The sequence below is a fragment of the Prunus persica genome, chromosome G6, assembly GCF_000346465.2.
Source record: "Prunus persica cultivar Lovell chromosome G6, Prunus_persica_NCBIv2, whole genome shotgun sequence".
In the NCBI taxonomy this organism is placed as follows: Eukaryota; Viridiplantae; Streptophyta; class Magnoliopsida; order Rosales; family Rosaceae; genus Prunus; species Prunus persica.
Window position 1 is genome coordinate 2,410,341 of NC_034014.1, and position 22,118 is coordinate 2,432,458.

At 35.5% G+C, this 22,118-nt stretch overlaps 4 protein-coding genes across 4 annotated transcripts; all 4 read left to right on the forward strand.

Moving 5' to 3' along the window:
- Positions 338-1,723, forward strand: LOC109949444 (heavy metal-associated isoprenylated plant protein 47-like). The gene is made up of 3 exons (XM_020564985.1): positions 338-406; positions 1,140-1,218; positions 1,497-1,723. Exons 1-3 carry the CDS (start codon positions 338-340, stop codon positions 1,721-1,723), a joined length of 375 nt encoding a protein of 124 aa, XP_020420574.1.
- Positions 3,065-3,793, forward strand: LOC109949956. Its single transcript, XM_020567089.1, has 2 exons — positions 3,065-3,183; positions 3,403-3,793. Exons 1-2 carry the CDS (start codon positions 3,096-3,098, stop codon positions 3,681-3,683), a joined length of 369 nt encoding a protein of 122 aa, XP_020422678.1. The 5' UTR covers positions 3,065-3,095; the 3' UTR covers positions 3,684-3,793.
- LOC18774828 (heavy metal-associated isoprenylated plant protein 47) lies at positions 10,983-11,791 on the forward strand. The gene is made up of 3 exons (XM_007207792.2): positions 10,983-11,119; positions 11,234-11,312; positions 11,405-11,791. The coding sequence occupies exons 1-3, from the start codon at positions 11,114-11,116 to the stop codon at positions 11,632-11,634; spliced, it is 315 nt and encodes a 104-aa protein (XP_007207854.1). The 5' UTR covers positions 10,983-11,113; the 3' UTR covers positions 11,635-11,791.
- LOC18774881 (BTB/POZ domain-containing protein At1g55760) lies at positions 18,131-20,648 on the forward strand. The gene is made up of 4 exons (XM_007205469.2): positions 18,131-18,829; positions 19,121-19,266; positions 19,457-19,575; positions 19,766-20,648. The coding sequence occupies exons 1-4, from the start codon at positions 18,711-18,713 to the stop codon at positions 20,366-20,368; spliced, it is 987 nt and encodes a 328-aa protein (XP_007205531.1). The 5' UTR covers positions 18,131-18,710; the 3' UTR covers positions 20,369-20,648.

Here is a 22,118-nt window from a genome sequence, read left to right on the forward strand (position 1 = left end):
GTGCACTAATATTGGAGCCACCCCAATGCTTCAAATTGATGACATTTTTGTTGAAAAGTAGCAAAAAGCTAGAAGGCCTATAGTTGAAATGGTCAAGCGTTTGGTTGTAATAAAATTTTTGAGAATCTTTTGAATCAGATGCAGCCAACTCTTAGTAACATGCACTTCCATTCTACGATCTCAAATTCACAATTTGACTTAAAAACTTTCATTTCCAAGTTTCATATAAAACTGAAAACTTCAAATTAAAATCAGTTACCAAACAACTTGTGTTTAGTTACTAAACAAGGTTTCAGTTTTCAATTTTTAAAAAATTAAAAACTAAAAAGGTTATCAAATGGCCAACATATCAAAAGCTTTTGCACAACTAATCCATTGTTTCTTGAAGCCACAATACCAAGAGAAGGTTGGTTGATTGGCACCCGCACCCAAAAGTCACATACGTACACCAACATTTTTTTATTTAATTCAGAGAGAGAGAGAGAAGTCAATAGTTTATTGAATTAAACAGTAGGACAATCCTCAAGGATAACATTCTCGAATAAAACTAACTGACAACACATATAAATCTTATAACCTTCGACCTGAAAGACATCCCTTGGAATTAATTAATTATTCTTCTTCCAAGAAACTTTCTATTCCTTTAGGTCATTTATATAATGCAGTTTTCACACATAAACTCCTAATTGTTTTTTGTTTTCTATGTATATGGCCAAATCAGCATTCGTGCATCCACATAACAAACTTCATATTAAAGTATTCTGGAATTAATGAGATTGGAATCTTCGTAGGGTGTGGAAATCTTGGTTTCCAAGCAGCTAACTAGCTATATGTCCAAGTCTTTTTTTGTTCTTTTTTTGTGGGGACAGATCAACCGGAGGTAATATTTTAAGAAGACTAAGCTCCTATATAAATAGAGCATAGCATTGGTATTATTACCAAAAGTGTTCAAGTTTTTTTTTTTTTTTTTTTTATAACAAAGATGCATTCGTTCATATATAAATTCATAAAGTTTTGTGTTTGCAAAAAGGACATTTCATATTCACTCTACAATACGGAGGCAAGCCTTTTTAATTCATTTCATTCTTTTATCAGAGTTATTTTTTTCTTATATGTAAATATGATCTTTATGTATGCAGCAAAAGATAGTGATCAAGGTGCAATTGACCTCTGAGAACTGCAGAACCAAGGCCTTGAAGATTGCTGTAGAAGCCAAAGGTATATATATGCATCTCAATTTCAAAATGGTCGATGAATTTTGTGACTACCCAAATGACCAATTTATACTAATTACTTATGCAAAGGACTTGCTAATGTAATGGTTTGGAGCATTTGATCCCTCCGGAAAAGGTTCTGAGTTTGAGTCCTAGCTAGCTTCCGTGTAATGTGTGTGAGTTCAGTATGTTATTACCCCTCTCAATAGGAATAGGAAAGGTACTCATTATTGATAATTAATTAGTCAGTTAACAACTAATGATGGATCACTAATTAATCAGGTGTGAGCAACGTTTGCATAGACGTAGACAAAGCGGAAGTGGAGGTGACTGGAGTTGGAGTTGATGCCGTTTCCTTGGCCGAGTCATTGGAGAAGCAGCTTGGCTTTGCTTCCATTGTAAGTGTTGGAGAAGTGAAAAAACCAGAGGAGCCAGAGCTAGTCATTCTAATTCAATGGACATCAAGCTATATTCACTGTCCACACTATGATGGATTCTGCCGATGTTAAATTAAGCATTTTTAATTAAAGTGCTTCTGACAATGTTTTACTTTTACCATTAGTAAAAGAAAAACATTTGCTCCATTTTATGTAATTGGTGTTGAAATTTGTTGTGGAATAAAAAGGCAAACATTTTTTTTTTTATTATGTAATATTGTTATTGAAATTTGTTAAGTGAATAAAAACAAGATTATAAGTTAACAATATTACATAATAAAAAGGCAATATTGCAGTTTTCTGTAATATTGTCTTTCCTCTGTCAAGATTTGAAGCCAACAAACTGCCAATTAAATCTCCTCTTGGCCTTATCGATGTATAACAGGCCTTATCAACAAACTGCAAACTTGTGCGAACTTGATACAATATTTGGTTTAATGTTCAATAATTTTATATATCCTACAAGTATATGGCCTCCGTAGTAGCGAACCAATGGAAATGAGGTAGAGGAGAGACACCATACGGTGCGTTTTGCAAATATTGAATGAAAGTGGTAGGGAAAAGAAGGAAAAGAAAGAAAGAAAAAATAGAGAAGGAAAAGACAAAGTTGTCTATAGAAACGTTATAAATCTCAAATGGTGTAGTACATAATCACGAAATTGTCTATAGCATGGTGGATAAGGTGTTGGAGAGGAATGAAAGTGGAAGGGAACCCCTTGTGTGTGTTGAAGTCTCTATTTCCTTATATCTTTTAGGTATATATATATAATATAATTAACCCAATATAATAAGTTATATATATATATATAATTAAATTTGGGCCTATGGGCCGGACTTTGATGAGCGGGTTGGGCTTTAAGCACCTATGCTAAGCCCACTAACTAATCGGTTGGGCTGGACTTTTTCTCAATGGGCCAGACGGACCCCATGAGCCCATGGGCCAAATGAGGATCTCTAAAATCATATATGAACTTGAGAAATACCTAATAATTTGAGAAATTTTATGTAATTAACCCTTATTTTTAATTAGTGCACGAGGAGTTGTGCAGAAGCTTCTAATTCCATTGTGCATTAATGAATGAAATATGAAGTCCACTTTAGTTCATTCTTTATATAAGATTTCTGGAAGGACCACAAGAAGCATCCGGCTAGACCGCTGCCTGTGAAATGCAAGTCTTTCTCAATCAAAAGTACTGATCAGCCGCGTTTTACTACAAGAATTGGAATCTACGGTTGCTTTGACTCAGTGTATGAGTGCGGAAAAAGTAGTTTGTTTGTTTTAGATGAAGGTGTGTAAACTTGGTCTTCTGTGGGGACAAGTCAACCGGAGGTTATCGTATTATAACACGACCAGACTCCTATAAAGACAACATCGCATTGGGCTACTTTCTCATCCACCTCTAAAGTAAATCACATCAACTCATAAAGCAAAGCCCTACCTACCATGGTGCAGCAAAAGATAGTTATGAAGTTGCAAATGAACTGTGAGAAACACAGAACTAATGCCTTGAAGATTGCTGCAGTCGCTAAAGGTTTACAAAATTATATATATGTTTTTTAAAGGAAACTTTAATTCTTTGATAAATTAACTTGCGATCTAGAGGAAGTTAACGTTCCACACCAAAACCAATTAGTAATTAGGAAGTAATTCAACTTTTTATAAGTCTTATGCAAAATTTCGTAACTTTCAAATGTGGAACAATTCTTTATTTCGCATCCTCACGGGACGATCCTTATATATATGTAAGCAGGCGTGAGCAAAGTGTCGATAGAAGCTGAGAAAGAGCAGATGGAGGTGATTGGAGATGGAGTCGATACCACGAGATTGACCATGTCGTTGAGGAAGAAGCTTGGCTCCGCCGCCATAGTAAGTGTTGAACCAGTGAAAGCAAATGCGGAGGAGGAGAAACCAACTCCAACAACAACACAATATTGGACATCAAGCTATGTCCATCATCCACGACATCGTTCTACTCACTATCGTGTAGTTCATGATGAATCCCCGCAACAGATCAATTGTTCTATTATGTAATTGTGATTGAAATTCATTTTCATTATTCATTTTGTATTATTAATTTATTACCAAACTTATCAATATATAAACATCTTCTTGAGTTTAACAACTTAAAAGACAGAGTGCAAGCAACATCCATATGTTTTAATTAATTTTTCTTTTCAAACGCAATCAACCCAAATTCCTCAAGAGAAGGATGAGCGTCCATTCGGTAATTAGCTAAGGATATGAAATTGCACAACTATTCCATTGTTTCTTGACTTCATAGTGCATAGAGACATGCATTAATCAAAATGGGTCACTATTACTGGTCAATGTTTTTTAAAGGCATGCATATATAGGTGCGCGTCGAAATGAAATGATAATAAATTGTTTGAGGCGTATATAAATTATAAATTATTTTAATATATAGTACATATGTTAATAAGGACTGTGAGGTTTTTAATTTTAAGTTTGGAGTGAAAGAAGGTTTAGGGTACAAACTGTCATCCCTACGATTTAATTAATCTAATTATTCTCCAATAAAGTAGACACTAAATGTCATGCACCATACCAAACGGTGACAAGGGACCATCAAAACAATTTTGAAAGAAATTATTCAATTAGCTAAAGCACTAATACAGACACAGTAAGGCCCCACCACACACACAAAATAAAAATAAAATTTAAAAAGTACTGAATGTTGTAAAGAATAAACATGTGGAGCCCACAAAGAAATTAAGCAAAATATTTTGGAAGCTTATCACATGCACACTCACGGGCATCATTTTCTCTGCCTATAAATAAGGCATTATCTTGCCTTTGTCGTGTGACCAAAGGAAAGAGAGAAGAGAAAAGAGGAAAGAAAGAAGGGAAAAGAGAAGAGAAGAGAAAAGAGGAAAGAAAGAAGGGAAAAGAGAAAAGAAGAGAAAGGGAAACGGAAAGAAACAAAGGAGAGGAAAAAGTGAAGAGGAAAGAGACAAGAGGAAGAGAAGGAAGAAAGAGGGTGAATGAGTGAAGAGAGAGAGAGAGCAGAGAGAAAATTCAGTGAGCCACACATGTTGTAAACACTAAAGTTGTAGCCATATTATTTTATATAGTGAAAAGTTACTGCTGCTGCTCTCCGAGGACGTAGGCATAGCCGAACCTCGTTAAATGCTGTGTCTCATCTACTTTACGTGCAGCTCAATATTCGTACATATTCCAGGTTATTTTTATAACACGTTATCAGCACGAGAAGCTCTCAAGTATAATTTTTGTGCTGCACTATTATTTATACTACTAACCATTATGTTGATGTAAAGAAGAAAAGCCAACATAATTTGTCTAGCTTTCAAACTAATGAATCATGGTGTTGATAAGATTCCAACGAAGAAAAAAAAGGGGGGGGGGTTGGAAAAGCTTCCTACAGTAATTTTCACTTTCTTATATTTTTAGTTGTGGTTTTTATTCCCACATTTATTTTATTTATGGTATGGTGTAAGTTTATTACCCATACGACAATATTTAAAGGGTGGTGCGGGTTTATCGTCCACGCCTTTGCTTATTTATTTTATTTATGGTATGGTGTAGGTTTATTACCCATACGACAATATTTAAAGGGTGGTGCAGGTTTATCGTCCACGCCTTTGCTTTTATTTAAATGTATGGAGCAGAATTAGTGCCCATACAAGCACGTTTACTTTACCGCACATTTAATTTTATTTAAGGTATGGTGCGGGATTAACGTCCATACAGCAAGCTATTTAATTTATTTAAGGTATGGTGCGGGATTAACGTCCATACAGCAAGTAATTTAATTTATGAATTTATTTTACCGCACATTTACATTTATTTAAAGTATGGTGCGGGTTTATCGTCCATACCAGTAATTTATTTATCAGCAATTTTTTTTTATGGATTAATTGTGCTGTATGATGAGTTTTTACAGTATGCAGATCAGGACCAGAAGTTCCTTGATCCTCATCATACAATTACATCAGGACTTGAAGATCCTTGATGATGATATTAATATGAGAGCTGGCAGTCTCTCCGGTATTGTATTTGTAAACATGTGATCGGACTTAAGGGTCCTTGATCCCTGACATGTAAATAAGGACCTAGAGTTCCTTAATGATGTAACAGTACCGTATTGGTTCATAGTGCCGTACACATTGATGATAACTGTACTGGCAGATGAATAGATACGTATTCATAACTTGATGAATAGTACTATTCACATGAATAGTGACATATGCATAAATATGAACCATTTTGGGTAAACCGTCACTATATACAAAAGGGAACTTGCAGTTTCATGGTGCCGTACACATTGATGATAACTGTACTGGCTGATGAATAGATACGTATTCATGACTTGATGAATAGTGACGTATGCATAAATATGAACCATTTTGGGTAAACCGTCACTATATACAAAAGGGAACCTGCAGTTCCTTAAACTCATGGAAGAGCAATTAAATGAGATGCCAGAAGTTCCTCAAAATATGGACAATTATGTAAAGGCTTGAAGTCCCGAAATATGTACAGAAAATTGTAAAAATGTCCATACCATGAGAATATGTGGCTTTGGCCTGAAGTTCAAAATTTAACAATGTTGAGAACCTGAAGTTCCAACAATTAAATGGATAACCCTTGAGGTATTATTGCAAATTGTGGTATGCCACATATTTCTTTGGCATAAGAAGATGATGAATTTAAAGTTCGATTTTGTTATAATCGACACCTCAAGGAAGAAATATATTTTGTGAATTCCAGTTGTTAAGAATACACCGCGAAATGGATAATATCAATATAAACCTCAAATAATGAATTGAGGCTCCCCACATATTTTGTTATATCTGGGCCGGAAGCCCATGGATCCGAATATATGAGAGATCTTGAACTTGAAGTTGTGGGTATATAGTAGTTAATGCTCTTCACTACTATATTGTGATATTATCATGGCTTTTACTCAATTCATATTTCATGTCCATTTGAAAAGGGCAAATAAATTCTGAGTTTGTGTTTAGCCCAAGACAAAAGTTTCAGGCTCCCATACGTTGAAATATGAAATTTGGGAAAGTCGATGTGGTTATTTGAACCTATAAGGCACAAGGTTCCAAACCGTCATTTTGAAAAGATGTAAAAACTACAGGTGCAAATTTTAAGAATGTGCGCAATTATTATAACAGGAAAGGAGCAAGTTGAAACACAGTTGCTTCAATCAAGTTTTGCAAAGGCCATATCTATAGGAGGAAATATGGCTACAGTTTCCAGGATCCCAATATTATCTCAGATCCCCATATTATCTTTTTCTTTCCCAGAGTCCAAAACTTCACGTGGCCTCTGATAATGCATGTTGGCACTTTCGGCGTTTTCAAGTATTATTTTTGTCAAAATCCGATCTTGCTTTGCGGATTTCACGGAGCTACTTTTTCAAAAGTATCCCGAGAATCTCGCAATTTTCCTATGGTTAATTTGAAATTCACCGGTTCTACCTATTTATTGTATTTGTGTATAAATGTGTTACTAACGAAATTTTCTTTGCAGAAGACATCCAGTTTTCTCCATACCTAGTGATGCGATATCTACTTGTTTTTCTTATCAGTGAGCACTTAATATGCCCGAGAAGCAAGACTATCTCTGATCATCCATTCAGGAAGCAAGACTATCCCTGATCATGTTTCCGCTACATCAGGGAACTGTGAAGGCGACCTTATGCTCTAATCTCCTGAGGTCCTTCTAGACTAGGAGAAATTAGAGCTTGTTGTCTGCTCCCACCAGCTTCCTTCCTTGATTGCTTACCTTACCTTGCAATCAATATCACAATCTTTTTGCATTTTTTCTCTTTTTATAACTCTCTGTTCATAAGAGATTTTATTTCTTTAGAATGAACATCTGAAGAATGAATCCATGCAGTGATCCTAACTCTGAGAGTTATTTGTTTTTGACAGAGAAAAGAATTGTGATTTTTGCTCTTGCAGGATATAACAAGATCATCAAGCGATACTTTATATTTACTGGGCCGATACGAGCTTGAATGATACTTGAGAAAAGTTTCTCCCACCTAAGGATGTAAGCAATACTTGTGTTATTTTATGCTTATATACCTATTTGATATTTTATCTTGAAAGGTAACCAAATGGGGAGATAAGTCCGTTCCAAAAGAATGGCTTGTATGTATCCATGAATTATTAACGCAAATTTTACAGATTGCAAGTTGGATACATTGATAATACACTGCACAAATTAAAGTCCCATAAGAACAAAATATGGGTATAGCAGTGATCAATATGATGCACGCCTGTTGAGTAGCAAATGATGTGGATTGAAGTCCCGAAAGGACAATCCTTTGACATGTCAATATTGATATTATGCACGCCTAATGCGTAGCAAATTATATGGGTTAAAGTCCCATAATATGAGTTAAAGTCCCATAAATTAATTGACATGTATGTATTAATCTGTGGCATGCCTGCAGCATGACAGATATATGGGTTCTAAATGTTTCAACTCCCTAAATGGAGATTATCCACGCCCTACTGCTAAATAACGCTCCAATGGAGGTTATAATCCACATTCTCACATAATAAAAGCCCCATGAAGTGGCTTGGGTACCCAAAGGCAAATAAATGCTAATAATTGATGCATGCGCATGCACATGAGAATGGTGGGATCATGAATTGATGAATGACAATTTTTTTGGTTTTGGAGTAGCTACTCAAATCATCAATGGGCTGTGTTGATTGGAACCACGTTCAATTATTAAATGTCGACAATATTATTGGCCAAAATGGAACGAGGTAATTCCATTATAAATGAGAATGAACGTGAAAGAACAAACCCACAGTACGAACCCCAAAAGATGTTAATACTGAAATTTATACTTGGGTGTTCGGAATAAAAGGGAATATACCTACTTTGTATGACACACTGTTTCTGGTAGAAACAAGGAATGTTGGGTTTTCTCCATATTTACAGATTCAATTGTGCCCCCCCTTATTACACAATTACGGAGACCAACATATTATCTTTAAGGGTTATTAAATGCACGGAGCATATCGCCAGAAGCGATTTCCTAAAGATATATAAATAGCTGGGTTAAAGCTATATAATGTGTCATAAAGTTTAATCCCTTTTAAACAAAATCCGTTGAGATGATTGACATTACATAAAGCAAGTCCCTAAAGGACATGTGCTTGAAGCACAAAATTTGTACTCAATATTAATATGCATAAATTACCTCAGTGAGTACATTGATTATAATGTGATTGCAACACATTAAAACTTCTGCAGAATTCACGAAATATTTATCTCGACTTAAAAATCGAGCATTATGCCAACGAGATTCTTGCTTATACTGAGAAAGTATTGAAGCACTTTTATGAGGATTATCCGTTGGACACTTTAATGATTTTCCGGAAGTATATTCGACCGGACATCATATTTTTCAGATAGGGCTCAACTCCATCACCATCATTTTGGAATGATGTGAGGTATATTTGATGCTATCTCCGCATAACACCTTGTACGGGCATATTCTTTCAAGTGAACTTACAAATAGCCCAAGTTTTGTTAGAAACGCGGACTCTGAAAATTTCTATGATTTACATAGAGATAGCTCACTGGAAATATATTTACTATATGAATTGTTGGTGGCTACATCATTCACTCACTCCGAAAGATTCTCACTCCAAAAGATAGTTATGAAGACATCAGGGGGAGATATTAATCAGGGGGAGCATCCAGAAGTATGCTATACAGATTGTTGTACTCTTCTTTCTTCCTTCCATCAGTTCTCTACCTTACTAGGTTTCCTCCAAGCAAGGTTTTAATGAGGCAACCAATCTAGGGACATGTGGTCTCCAAGGGGGAGTGTTGTAAAGAATAAACATGTGGAGCCCACATGTATGGGGCCCACAAAGAAATTAAGCAAAATATTTTGGAAGCTTATCACATGCACACTCACGGGCATCATTTTCTCTGCCTATAAATAAGGCATTATCTTGCCTTTGCCGTGTGACCAAGAGAAAGGAAAGAGAGAAGAGAAAAGAGGAAAGAGAGAAGAGAAAAGAGGAAAGAAAGAAGGGAAAAGAGAAAAGAAGAGAAAGGGAAACGGAAAGAAACAAAGAAGAGGAAAAAGTGAAGGGGAAAGAGACAAGAGGAAGAGAAGGAAGAAAGAGGGTGAATGAGTGAAGAGAGAGAGAGCAGAGAGAAAATTCAGTGAGCCACACATGTTGTAAACACTAAAGTTGTAGCCATATTATTTTATATAGTGAAAAGTTACTGCTGCTGCTCTCCGAGGACGTAGGCATAGCCGAACCTCGTTAAATGCTGTGTCTCATCTACTTTACGTGCAGCTCAATATTCGTACATATTCCAGGTTATTTTTATAACACTGAACACATTTTTTCTCGGGCTTGCCATCAATTAAGACCAATTCACATATATAACCTCATGGTTGTTAGAACAGTACCAATTAATACCCGACTTGACTCGATTGTCTTTACCTGGATTGACTCACATAGATGGTTCCTATGACTTCACTATACATACATCATCCAATACCATAAGACTTAGCCAACGAGAGTTAGTTGAATTGGTAAAGATCATTATCTTTGTTATTCAGTTTTAAGTTCGAGTTTCATTATCAACAATTCATCTTAATATGTAATTTGTAAAAATAAAAAAAAGGAGCTAAAACCCATTTATAAGTCCTCGAAGAGACTTTAGTATGCTCTGACCTTGAAACGGAGTAGTCTTTCCTCTCTTAAACTTTGAACAAATCAATAAATATATATATTAAGACTTAACAATATTTAATCCAATCTTAACCCTCCACTTGAAGAACATCTCTGTCCTTCACCAAAACTCGGATATTAGAACTTGGAATTAACTAATGTTTGTTCTTTTGATTATTTTGGCATACTAATAAAATTTATTATATGTGAAGAAACTCTCCACTTATTTAGTTATCTATGTATGAAGCTTTCACACATAAAACTCCAATTTATTATTTGGGTAGACAATAAAGGCTCATGCAAGATTTGCCCAATCACTTAAAAGTACTAATCATACTTTAATGGAAAAGGGCCCAGATGGGAGCTCCGGCACCAAACCAATTTTTGTGTATTTGTAAGTATCAATCATTGTACTTCTACCTTTTCCTATTGTCTTTAGGAAAAGTCAAAGTCTCCTCGAATCAAATTTGAATCTGTCTCGTACAGTGTTTCTTGACGCGGTATGTGAAAATCTTGGTTTCCAAGCAGCTGACCTGAACGTGTATTGAATATTGGACTCTACTTGCCGTTAATATATTCTATGAAGACCATAAGCTCCTATAAATACAGCATAGACTTGGTATTGCATTGCAAGGGACATCGAAGTCTTCAAGTACAAAAAAGACACATTCATTCATATAGATTCACAAGAGTTTTCTGCTCCCAAAAAGGCTACTTATATATTTTTTATATAGTTCAATTTCCGACATGAAGGTAAGCCCTTTTCATTAATTTGTTCCTATATCCAAACGATAGTCTAAATTACTATTTTAGATTTTCTTGAGGCAACTGAACAGTAAGCTTTAACCGCGATCCTTGTCCATGCAGCAAAAGATAGTCATGAAGGTGCAGCTGAAGTCTGAGAAATGCAGAACCAAGGCCTTGAAGATTGCTGCGGTGGCCAAAGGTATGCATCGATCAATCACTCAAATAATAATCAAACACTTTGGTGGCTACACAAATGATAATTAATTAGTTAATTCATGATTGATTAAGCAGGTGTGAGCAAAGTATCGATAGAAATGGAGAAAGAGCATGTGGAGGTGATTGGAGACGGAGTCGATGCGGTTGACTTGGCCAAATCATTGAAGAAGAAGCTTGGTTATGCCACCATAGTGAGTGTTGAAGAAGTGAAGAAACCAGATGATGCAAAGCCAGTTGTTCCAATTGAATGGACACCAAGCTATATTCACTATCCTGTGCACTACGATGGATACTACCTCTGGTAAAAACAGCACTTTTTAACAAAGTGCTTTTAGCCATCTATAAAGTTCTGATCGTCTTTAAACCCACTTTTCCACAACGGATCAGCTGTTATCCTCCCTATCATGTAATTTTCGTTGATCAAGTAATTAAAAGGTGCCAGACGATTGTTTCAGTTGCCAATCAGCAAATTAATTACATGGTTTAAAAAATTAATTAGCCGTAATATATATATATATATATTAATTAATTTTTAAAAAGCCCACTTGTCAACAACCCCATTTGACCCAAGAATAACCCAAGCTCATTTAGAACAAGAAGAAAAAAAACTTGAAAGGAAAAAGAAAACCCAAATTGCTTCAAATTAATGCTCCAAGCCTCCAACCTTACATAAGAAATAAATAATGCACCATCTTTAATTACTTTACAATTTGGCTTGCGCACACTATATCACTTGCACCTTTCTGATAAAAGCTATCATTAAAGGACAAAATAGTCCGTGGCCCATGAATTTCCTTGCTCAATATTTGAAGCCAACAAATTCCCAATCAAATTTATATATATATATATATAAACGATAATCTACTTTAATCTAATCTAAATTATAAAGAGGGAAATTCGAACTCAAGTGCAGAGTATGGAGTATGTTGGCTCTAACCAACTTTACTAAACCCTAAATCAGGACAAAATAGTCTGCAGCTCATCAATTTCCTTGCTCAATTTTTGAATTTTGAAGCCAACAATCCAATTAAATCTTAGTTCCTTTGGCACTTTAGTTTTGGAGTGGTTTTTCATGTTTTAATGCCTGAAGATCCACGGAGTACTTGTCAATCCATCCTTTAATAATTCTCACCTCAATTTTGCGCCGGTTGACCAACCCTCCGGATCACTACTGTTTCAACGTAGCAAATCCAAGCGATGAGTCCCTACAAAATCATTTTAATTACAATTAATACTTACTCTAAGGTAAAAAATTAGTACATGCTAGCTCCAAATGTTTTTATTTTTTACTTTTTCAGACTCATGTGGATGTTGGGGCGGGGTGGGGTGAGTGACTATGTGGATGTCGGGGCTGGGCTTGGGAGAAGAGAGAGGAACAGAGAGAGAGGTGGGGGTGTCTTGAGAAGTTGTGTGGTGGGAGGGTGGTAAGGGTTGGTTGCTGGGCGGGTGATATTGGGTAAGGTTGGAGTGGTGGTGGTGAGGGTGGCTTTGGGTTGGGTGGTGGTTGTGGTCTAATGGTGTGAAGTTAGGGGAAGGGGAGGGGACGACAGAGGGAGAGATGGAGAAGAAGAGATTTTTTTTTAATATTAATTTTTTTCCATTTTTGATTTTTTTATATATTAACAAGTAATTGCATTATTTAATTATTTAATTTTAATTATTTATTAATATTTTAGTCTACTTAAATAGAAAAAGTGGGGCCTACATCTCACACATCATCACTTATAGTAAAAAGACTGAAACAGTCATGTCACACGTCATCAAAATTGACGAAGTTATTAATAGAGATAACCATATGAGTTAAACTGGAACACCAAACTTTGATCAAGGAGATTAAGTGGGCCATTTTAACTTTTGGAGGATAAAGTAAGATTTGACCAAAATTTTAAGAGATATTATAATAAATAAGCCTTTTATTTAAAAGCAAAGGGCGACAAAAAGATGGAAAAGATCAATAAATATTTATAATAAATATTTCTGGAAAACTTCTTGAAACGATGGAGTAGTATCCATTTTCTGGGGCAACAATGTTATCGAAGTAAAAAACTGGAGCTGATGAGGCCAGAGCTCCAACAGTGACGTGCGGATATTTTAGGCGCAACCATGCAGCAAGCACTGCACCAAATAGATAAACAAATTTTAAAAAATAAAAGATAAAAAAGCATGCACCAAATAGTTTAATAACTTTCTTTCTTTTTTTTCTTTTTTTTCCTTCTTTGTTTTTGTTTTCAATTACAAAAAGAGAAAAGAAAAACACATTAGAGAAAAGTGAGACCAGGAATAATGGATGGGAAGAAAAGTGGAGAACATATATGCATAGAATGAAGAAATAAATAAAAAATATTTCAAAGATTCTTTTGTATCTCATTCTATTTATTTAACTAAATAAAACCAGCCCACAAAACTGTTGTGTAAAATACCCACAGGTTCATTACTAAATCTAAGATCGTAACGATATTGTTCACAATTTAATTACCTAAGTTCAAAACATTACAACATTAATTCTTAAAAATGCCCTTAAATATACCGTATAGGATCGGATGTGACAGTTATGAAGAAGGCTATGAAAGTTACTTACTTCCACCATATGATCCACCAATAACAATCACCAGACTATGTTGAGCATGTAGTTCCTTCTTCACATGTATGAGTATCTCTGCATAATCTGCTATAGCTTGGGCTGAGTTGAAGTATCCAAGAGTGCTTGCATTTTCAAATGCTTCCTCCATTGGTCCGAACGGGACTGATTCCCCATAGCATCGGTGCTGCAAGACCAGAAAATTGTGTTAAGAACCAAAATTCATATTCATACCTCTATATATACCAGGAGAGCTTTAAACTGAAGGGCATTATCTGTGAGAAAGCCAAGCCAAGTTAAATTATCACCTAATGGTTGTTCTGCACCCAGGTAAGCAAATATTGGTGCACTAATATTGGAGCCACCCCAATACTTCAAATTGATCACATAGGGTTTAGCTACGTTATTTATTTGGAATTAAAAGAATAAGGGTCAAGGACTCAAATTGTGTCCACATAACTCTATGCCCTTCAAAAGCCCAATTGAAGCCAAGTATAGAAGAAGGGTCAGCCCATTTAGAACATGAAGAAGAACAGAAACTTGAAAGAACAACCCAAATTAATTCAGGTAGCCAGGCCAACTGTGTAATGTGTACGAATTTGAGTAGAGAATCAGATGCCATGGAAAACTTAACAAATTGGCTCTTAAGGAAAAACAAGTCGAGTTCATCGTATTATAATGACTGTACTTGTGTGTGTGTGTGTGTGGATGGTGCTCACAACTCGTACACCACCTCTGGTAACACCTTCCAAGTGATGATATAAATGAGATGATGGGCTCTAGTGTATGGTCAATACGCGACTTCTAAGTTTGGCACATGCAGTTATAACAGTTTCAAATTGGTGTGTTCGAGTTGTGTCATTTTGGGGTCGAGTACGACTAATTCGACACAAATTGTCAATTGCAAAGTCATCTAAAAAATTATGAGCACCAATAACTAGCACTTTGTCTATTGATATTTTTCTTTATAACGTTGCAACAAGTTACAAATCCGAATGGTAATTCACACTGATAAAGAAAACTGTTCAGAGTTCTATACGGAAATTTTGGATAAATTTTCTCGAGTAACTAGGGTTTTGTTTAGGTCAGATGACAACCTAAAAAAATTGGAGAAGAAGGGAGGTTGTGTATTGGTTGGTCCATATGCACTGGTTTGGTGACTTATCCTAGTGTGCCAATCAATCGCATAACCATGTATGCAGCAGCCATTTGTCTCGTCAGTGTTTGCCGACAGAGCTGGTCTTCTTCCACTACACTTTTTTTATTCTTATTTTTTGCTTCTACCTAAGTTTCAAAATTGAATCATTTCTAATAAATATATTACAAAATCAGTATCATGCGCTACACTGTTGCCACCTGTCCCTGCGACAGTCCTCTCACAAAAACTACCATTCAAGCTTTGAAATGCAAGTTGATAGATAGGTCGCCGTGACCCAATTGTCTTTCTCAGTGTTATCTTGTAAGGAAACGTCTCTCTCAGTTGTTGCCTCTTGTTTGATCATCTGCATATGATCAACGGTCAGAAGACAAAGAACCAAGATTGTGATATTATTTCTGACCTCTTAATTAGGGCATTTCAGTGATGGCTTGACTTAATTATGAGGTCAAGACAAAAAGGTCATTAGTAACATAAACTACCCAACTTTCATAGAATTCTGCGGTCGCATGGATGCGAAATCATAGTTTTACCTACCACTATATTTAAAATCATATATGGGTTTACCTAACCATTATCCGTAGTGCTTTATTAATTCTAAGCAAAATCTAGTAATTGATTGTTCACAATTTAATTGGATAAAAATAATACAATTAATCCATCTTTCCTATATTAGTACGTATGGGTTATAGGGCTTAGTACATATACCTCATTCTAGAAGATTGACGTACCCGTGCTTACCATCATTGTCCATATATCGTAAATCTTTAGAGGTTGTTTGTTATATAAGCTTGGTTTGGCCATAAGGTAACACAATATAAGTTATATTCTACGCTATTTTAAAGTAATTCTTCGACCCATTCATAAGTGAGATTCTGCAGTATATTGAGGGCTTGATCTTTTTTTTTTTTTTTTTTTTTATAATGGCAATGTGAAAGTAAGAATTAAAACTTCTTCGACCCATTCAAAAGTGGTCAGTTGGACACATTATAACCGATTATATCGCAATAACATTCACTATAAATCAATGAGTAAAATTGAATACATTAAAACCACCATATGAAAAATCACATATACCATTTAGGACTTTTGGCCTATTTTTATTCTCAACAAATAATTTTATATAATCGCAATTCTCACCCTAAATAAATGAAACTAATCCAATCATTCATTTTTCCTATTTAAAGAGTGAATCATCATCTTCTATATATATAAAGCAAAAGGCAGAGAATGGTGAAACATTCAAAATACCAGAAAATGCCCTTGGTTAATGCAAACATTAAGAATTGAAATTATTAATTAAATGAGGATAATATGGTAAATTCACAATTTTTCGTATTAAAAAAATTAAAATTAAAAGAAAATTCAGATAATGGGTCCTATTTTTATGGAACACAAATATCCATTATCTTTTTTAATTCTAAAATAAATTTAAATTTTTTTAAAAAAAAACCTCTCGCATGCGCGGAAGCGCGTGCAGAGAGGCTAGTATATATAAAGCAAAAGGCAGAGAATGGTGAAACATTCAAAATACCAGAAAATGCCCTTGGTTAATGCAAACATTAAGAATTAAAATTATTAATTAAATGAGGATAATATGGTAAATTCACAATTTTTCATATTAAAAAAATTAAAATTAAAAGAAAATTCAGATAATGAATCCTATTTTTATGGAACACAACTATCCATTATCTTTTTTAATTCTAAAATAAAATAAAATATTTTTAAAAAAAACCTCTCGCAGGCGCAGAAGCGCATGCAGAGAGGCTAGTGTTTATAAAGGCAATTATGTCTTATGAGAGGCCCTATCTTCCCAAATGAGTGTCGTACGACAATTGGACCAAGAAACTAAAAATAAATAAATAAAATCCAGGCCACTGTCTATTGCCTACGATTCATGATCATCTGCCCATGCCCCATTACTTTAGAGGAAAATTTAAAATAAGAAAAATAGATGAATCAACTAATGAGTCATTACTAATTATAGGTTACTTGCAATATTGGGATGCTTATAAGGATTCTGGTTGTTATGTCCCACGCAGAGATACCTTTCTTGTCGACTTATATCGCATGCCCTCCTCCAATCAAAGAATTTTCCATTGCCAATTATCTCAGAGAAGGAAACAAACGAACCCAAGATTCCACCCCCTTCTCAATCCATGCCCCCACCACACTTTGCTCTCTCTCTCTCTCTCTCTCTCTTCCCACAAGAAATTATATATTCTTTACTTTAATTTATATATTAAGCAAATCATGTTTAAAGAACTTAATTAAGTAGATATGATTGCATGCATATGGTCCAAAAGGTAGATATAAAACAAATAGCTTAATGAATGATGGTGTGTGATAGCATCCATTTAAAGCTTACACATTAATGCTTTGGATTTGCTATGACTTGTAAGCTATTAGTTTGCATGTCATTTTCCTTTTTCCTTTTTCTCTTTTTGATACGAGACTACAAATATACATCTCATTGTGACTCATGGGTTTAACTTCAAAGTCACCACAAAGCTATCGACCAAACTAAAAACTAAAAACTTCAAAGTCACCACAAAGCTAAAATACCTGAGGTGACCTAAACATCCTAAAAATGCATCTTCAAAATCTTCCATAATAAAACTACCAAAACATTACTATTCATATTCCAAGACACATGGATGACTTCTACTAATCAGCGTATATTGGTTAGGAAGTGCTTTTTGACTACCACCTCCACTTAAGGAGCCAAAGTTTACAAGATATTAGGTAATGAATACGTAGAAGGAGATGTTGAATTGGTTAAATTCTGTGTTACATGCACTTTATACATTTTGTTCACAATAATTTATCTCTATTCATTTTGAAGTCTTATATATATACACTTATCTTTTCATTATTTCTTAGTTGACAAAAACATGTTCTCTTAATAATTGTATAGAGTCCAAAATAAATAAATAAAAGTAAAAAAGGGTTCATTTCCATGAAATCTACTCTTTAATCAAACAATTTGATGATTACACATCAATATAAATAAGCTAAGATATTACTAAAAAGAATAGATACTTTGCTTCAAAGCCACCATAAACCAAGGACAAGGCTTTCCCATTCCAAGCATACTCCCCATGCCATGACCAATTTATGTGAAGCAAACCAAAATCCATCTCAATAAATAAAAACTCCACACACTCTCTCTCCCCTCATCCTCTCTCCTGAAGTAGTTTGTACTTCCATACCCAAATACCTCTCTAAGGCCCCATCCCCCACTCCCCCCCCCCTCTCTCTCTCTCTGCCAAAACAACCCTCACTATCAATGGCGTAAAGAAACAACAAAAGCAAAGGGGCGCTTGCGTGCCCGAAACCATTGAAACAATCGCAACCCAAATGAGTTTTAAATACGAAAATTAAAACCCATATCGAAAAACTTTATCTTTTCTTGAAAATTTTGAGACTGCTTTAGTAGAAGCAGTCCACAGAGGGAAAACAGAGAGAAACAGAGTGAAACACAGAGAGAACAGACCAGAACGGTGTCGTTTAGGTGTTGCATATGCTAATGAGAAGCGAGCATTGTGGGATTTGTCAACCTGGGAAAGCCGGGAGAGTCTCTGTTGGAGGGTATTTTCGACTGCATCCATGAAATCACGACGGCTTTGGCTTTCTCTGCTGATAGGATGAGCGATTCAGCTTACAGAGTCGAAACAACGTCGCGTCTCGCCCAATGGAGAATCGACAACTTGGCTTCCTGCACCTACCGCAAATCCGATCCTTTCAAGATTGGCAAGTGGAATTGGTCAGTCAAAACCCAACTCAAAATTTTCACTTTTTACCAAAATTCTTGCTTTGTTGAAATTAAAGATCATCAAGATTGAAATCCATGCATGATCAATGTTAATCTAAGATCCCCCATTAGCATTTCAAGAATTTATATTAACTATAGAAATAAATTTAACCCATTGCATATGTTACAAGTCTGATTGGTAGCTGGGAAAATTTGCTCTGTGTTTGCGTTATATTTTTTTATGGGTTGGAGTGAATTTTAACCTTTTCTTGTTTTACTTTTTGTTTGGGGTTTGAAATGAAGGCACTTGTCTCTAGAGAAGAACAGGGTGTTGTATGTAAAATTGTATCCAGAGATATCGAATTTAACTAGAGATAATCCACCGATTGCTTCTTTTATTATTCGAGTGGTCTGTTCTGTGGGTGATCGCAAGACCTTAACTCATCCAGGTAACCCTCAAGTTATGTCATGCTTTTCTAATTGGGACCCTTAATTTTGATTATGCTTTTAGGGAAAGAAATTCATGATTTAAAGTATTTGATTAAGTCGAATTCTTTGATATGTTTTCTTAATGATGCTGCTTTTCTTTTCTTTAGCAGAGCTCATTCACTGCTTTATTTTTGTTTCGTATTCATGTAGAAATTAAAAACAAAAAGCTCAAGAGCAATGAGGATTTTGTTTGGGCAATTGAGGTTCCCTTAACTGGAAAATTCATCATAGACGTTGAATTCCTTGATTTGAAGACTGAGTCCGGAGACGTAAGCATCTTACTTTACTTGCTGTTGTAAAAACTGCTAATATTAATTTAAATATGTAGTATGATATTGAAAAAAGCCAACATAATCACATTGTTCTGTTGAGGTTAGGTTGAGCATAAGTAATAATAAACAAGAGTGCTGATTTCACCATTCCTAATTTAACAATGATAATTTGCCATTACATTTATAGAGTGGAGAACCTTGCTCCATCTGGGCTGAAGGATTGACGCAAAAGCGATCCAATGCAACAGCTCTTGTGTCCCTTGGTCGAATGTTAACAGAAGGCATCCACACCGACATCATGATTAACGTGTCTGATGGAAGTATTGGAGCTCATCGGGCAATTCTTGCTGCAAGATCACCTGTTTTCCGTAGCATGTTTTCGCATGACCTCAAAGAGAAGGAACTGTCCACCATAAACATCTCTGATATGTCAATTGATGCTTGTCAGGCTTTTCTTAATTACATTTATGGGAACATCGGACATGAAGAATTCCTGACTAACAGGCTTGCCCTTCTCCATGCTGCTGATAAGTATGACATCTCTGACCTGAAAGATGCATGCCATGAGAGTCTTTTGGAAGATATTGATGCAAAGAATGTACTTGAGAGGCTCCAAAATGCATCTCTATATCAATTGCCGCGACTGAAAACCAGCTGCATGCGGTATCTTGTGAAGTTTGGTAAGATATATGACATCCAAGACGATTTCAATGCCTTTTTGCTAAGTGCAGACAGGGACTTGATAGCAGAAATCTTCCATGAAGTTCTTAATGCCTGGAAAGGTTTCTGAAGCCTACCAAAACAGAAGAATGAAATCATAACCGCTGTTATGTCTGTCCTATCTTGTTATGTCCATGAATATGTGGATTGCTAGTAAAGTTAGTGTCCAGGATTTATTGTCATGGTGATTCTTTAGTCCATATCGAATTTATCTATGTCGCCCTGTACATATATATATATATATATATTGGTTCTCATGTCATGACATAGAAGCTGCCATTCGTGTTACAGAAACACATATTCTTGAATTCAAAAGTGAAATTTGAATGATTTTATATTTTGGTTTCGGATTTGAATGATCTTTTTATTTTATCAATGGAATAGTTACATCTTGAAGTCTGAAGAACAGGCCAAATTCTTGACATGCATGGCACACGCCTGAGAAACAAAAGCATCTGAATTATCTTCAAGAACATGTTTCGTAATCATTTTAGGGTTAAGGCCAGGGTATGGATTTAACGAAAATTCAAAACATATAGCAACTAAAGCACAACCAACAAGTTATGAAGACAAAATAGTATAGGAATTCTCTTTGTTACTCGAGAATCTTAAACTCGGCATGAGAAAAACAGCGACAACGGCAAGTTTCAGAGCAAGAGCAATTAATCTATAACTTCTTATAGCAAGCAAGTAGCTCACCTTGGAGAGAAACTAAGGGGGGGTTCCTTCTTCTTTCTAACACTGATGTAATTGTGAGCGTTTCTTCTTCAACTGTAATGTTGAGAGACAAGTCCCGATGAAGTGTACACTTCCAAGGAAAGCTTGAAATAACGCTACCAAATCATAAGTGATAAGAACTTCTGGGGAAGCATCTGTTAGAATATATGCATTTACACACACACAGAGAGAGAGAGAGAGAGAGAGAGAGAGAGAGAGAGAGAGAGAGAGAGAGAAGAGGAGTTGTTAGACAGCATATGGAGAGAATATTATTTGTGTTATAAATCTAAAGAAGAAATTTGGAGAGGAAATTGAGAGAGAGAGAGAGAGAAGGGAATGATTTTCTCTTCTTATTGTGTGTTCCTTACAAGAATGGAGAAGCCCTATTTATAGGCATTTGGGCTCCATCATATTTACAACACTCCCCCTTGGAGACCACAAATGATATAGAATATGCCTTGTTAAAAACCTTGCCAGTAAAAATCCAGTGGGACAAAAACTGGTCAAAGGGAAAAAGAGTACATAATCATAACATAAAATTCTATGTATATTGACGCGCGTGCGACACTGCCTCGTTAAAACCTTGCCAGGAAAAACCCAGTGGGATAAAAACCTGGACGAAGGAAAAAGAGTACAATGTTTGAAGATCTTTATTGATAGCACGCTCCCCCTGATGCTTGGCAAAATATCTTTAAGTCATACAGTTGATCACCTTTCTGAATATCGTAGTTGACACTGCTTCTGTGAGTCAATCTTGAGCGACACTGCCTCGTTAAAACCTTACCAGGAAAAACCCAATGGGATAAAAACCTGAATGAAGGAAAAAGAGTACAGTGTGGAGCTGAGCTCTATCTGGTCTAGTATACTTCCGGAAAAACATTTAAGGACCAACGGATAAGACTCTCTTAGTATAAGCAAGAATCTCGTTGGCATAATGCTCGATCCTTAAGTCGAGACAAATATTTCGTAAATTCTGCAGAAGTTTTAATGTGTTGCAATCACATTATAATCAATGTACTCGCTGAGGTAATTTATGCACATTAATATTGAGTACAAATTTTGTGCTTTAAGTACATGTCCTTTAGGGACTTACTTTATGCAAT

Bases quoted from the DNA above. Each gene is read 5' to 3' on its own strand.
- LOC109949444 (XM_020564985.1), top strand. From the start codon at position 338: ATGGCCAACATATCAAAAGCTTTTGCACAACTAATCCATTGTTTCTTG. The intron at 407-1,139 runs GTTGGTTGATTG...TTATGTATGCAG, and splicing joins AGCCACAATACCAAGAGAAG to CAAAAGATAGTGATCAAGGT. The intron at 1,219-1,496 runs GTATATATATGC...CTAATTAATCAG, and splicing joins GATTGCTGTAGAAGCCAAAG to GTGTGAGCAACGTTTGCATA.
- LOC109949956 (XM_020567089.1), top strand. From the start codon at position 3,096: ATGGTGCAGCAAAAGATAGTTATGAAGTTGCAAATGAACTGTGAGAAA. The intron at 3,184-3,402 runs GTTTACAAAATT...ATATGTAAGCAG, and splicing joins GATTGCTGCAGTCGCTAAAG to GCGTGAGCAAAGTGTCGATA.
- LOC18774828 (XM_007207792.2), top strand. The intron at 11,313-11,404 runs GTATGCATCGAT...TTGATTAAGCAG, and splicing joins GATTGCTGCGGTGGCCAAAG to GTGTGAGCAAAGTATCGATA.
- LOC18774881 (XM_007205469.2), top strand. From the start codon at position 18,711: ATGAGCGATTCAGCTTACAGAGTCGAAACAACGTCGCGTCTCGCCCAA. The intron at 18,830-19,120 runs GTCAGTCAAAAC...TTTGAAATGAAG, and splicing joins AAGATTGGCAAGTGGAATTG to GCACTTGTCTCTAGAGAAGA. The intron at 19,576-19,765 runs GTAAGCATCTTA...TTACATTTATAG, and splicing joins TGAAGACTGAGTCCGGAGAC to AGTGGAGAACCTTGCTCCAT.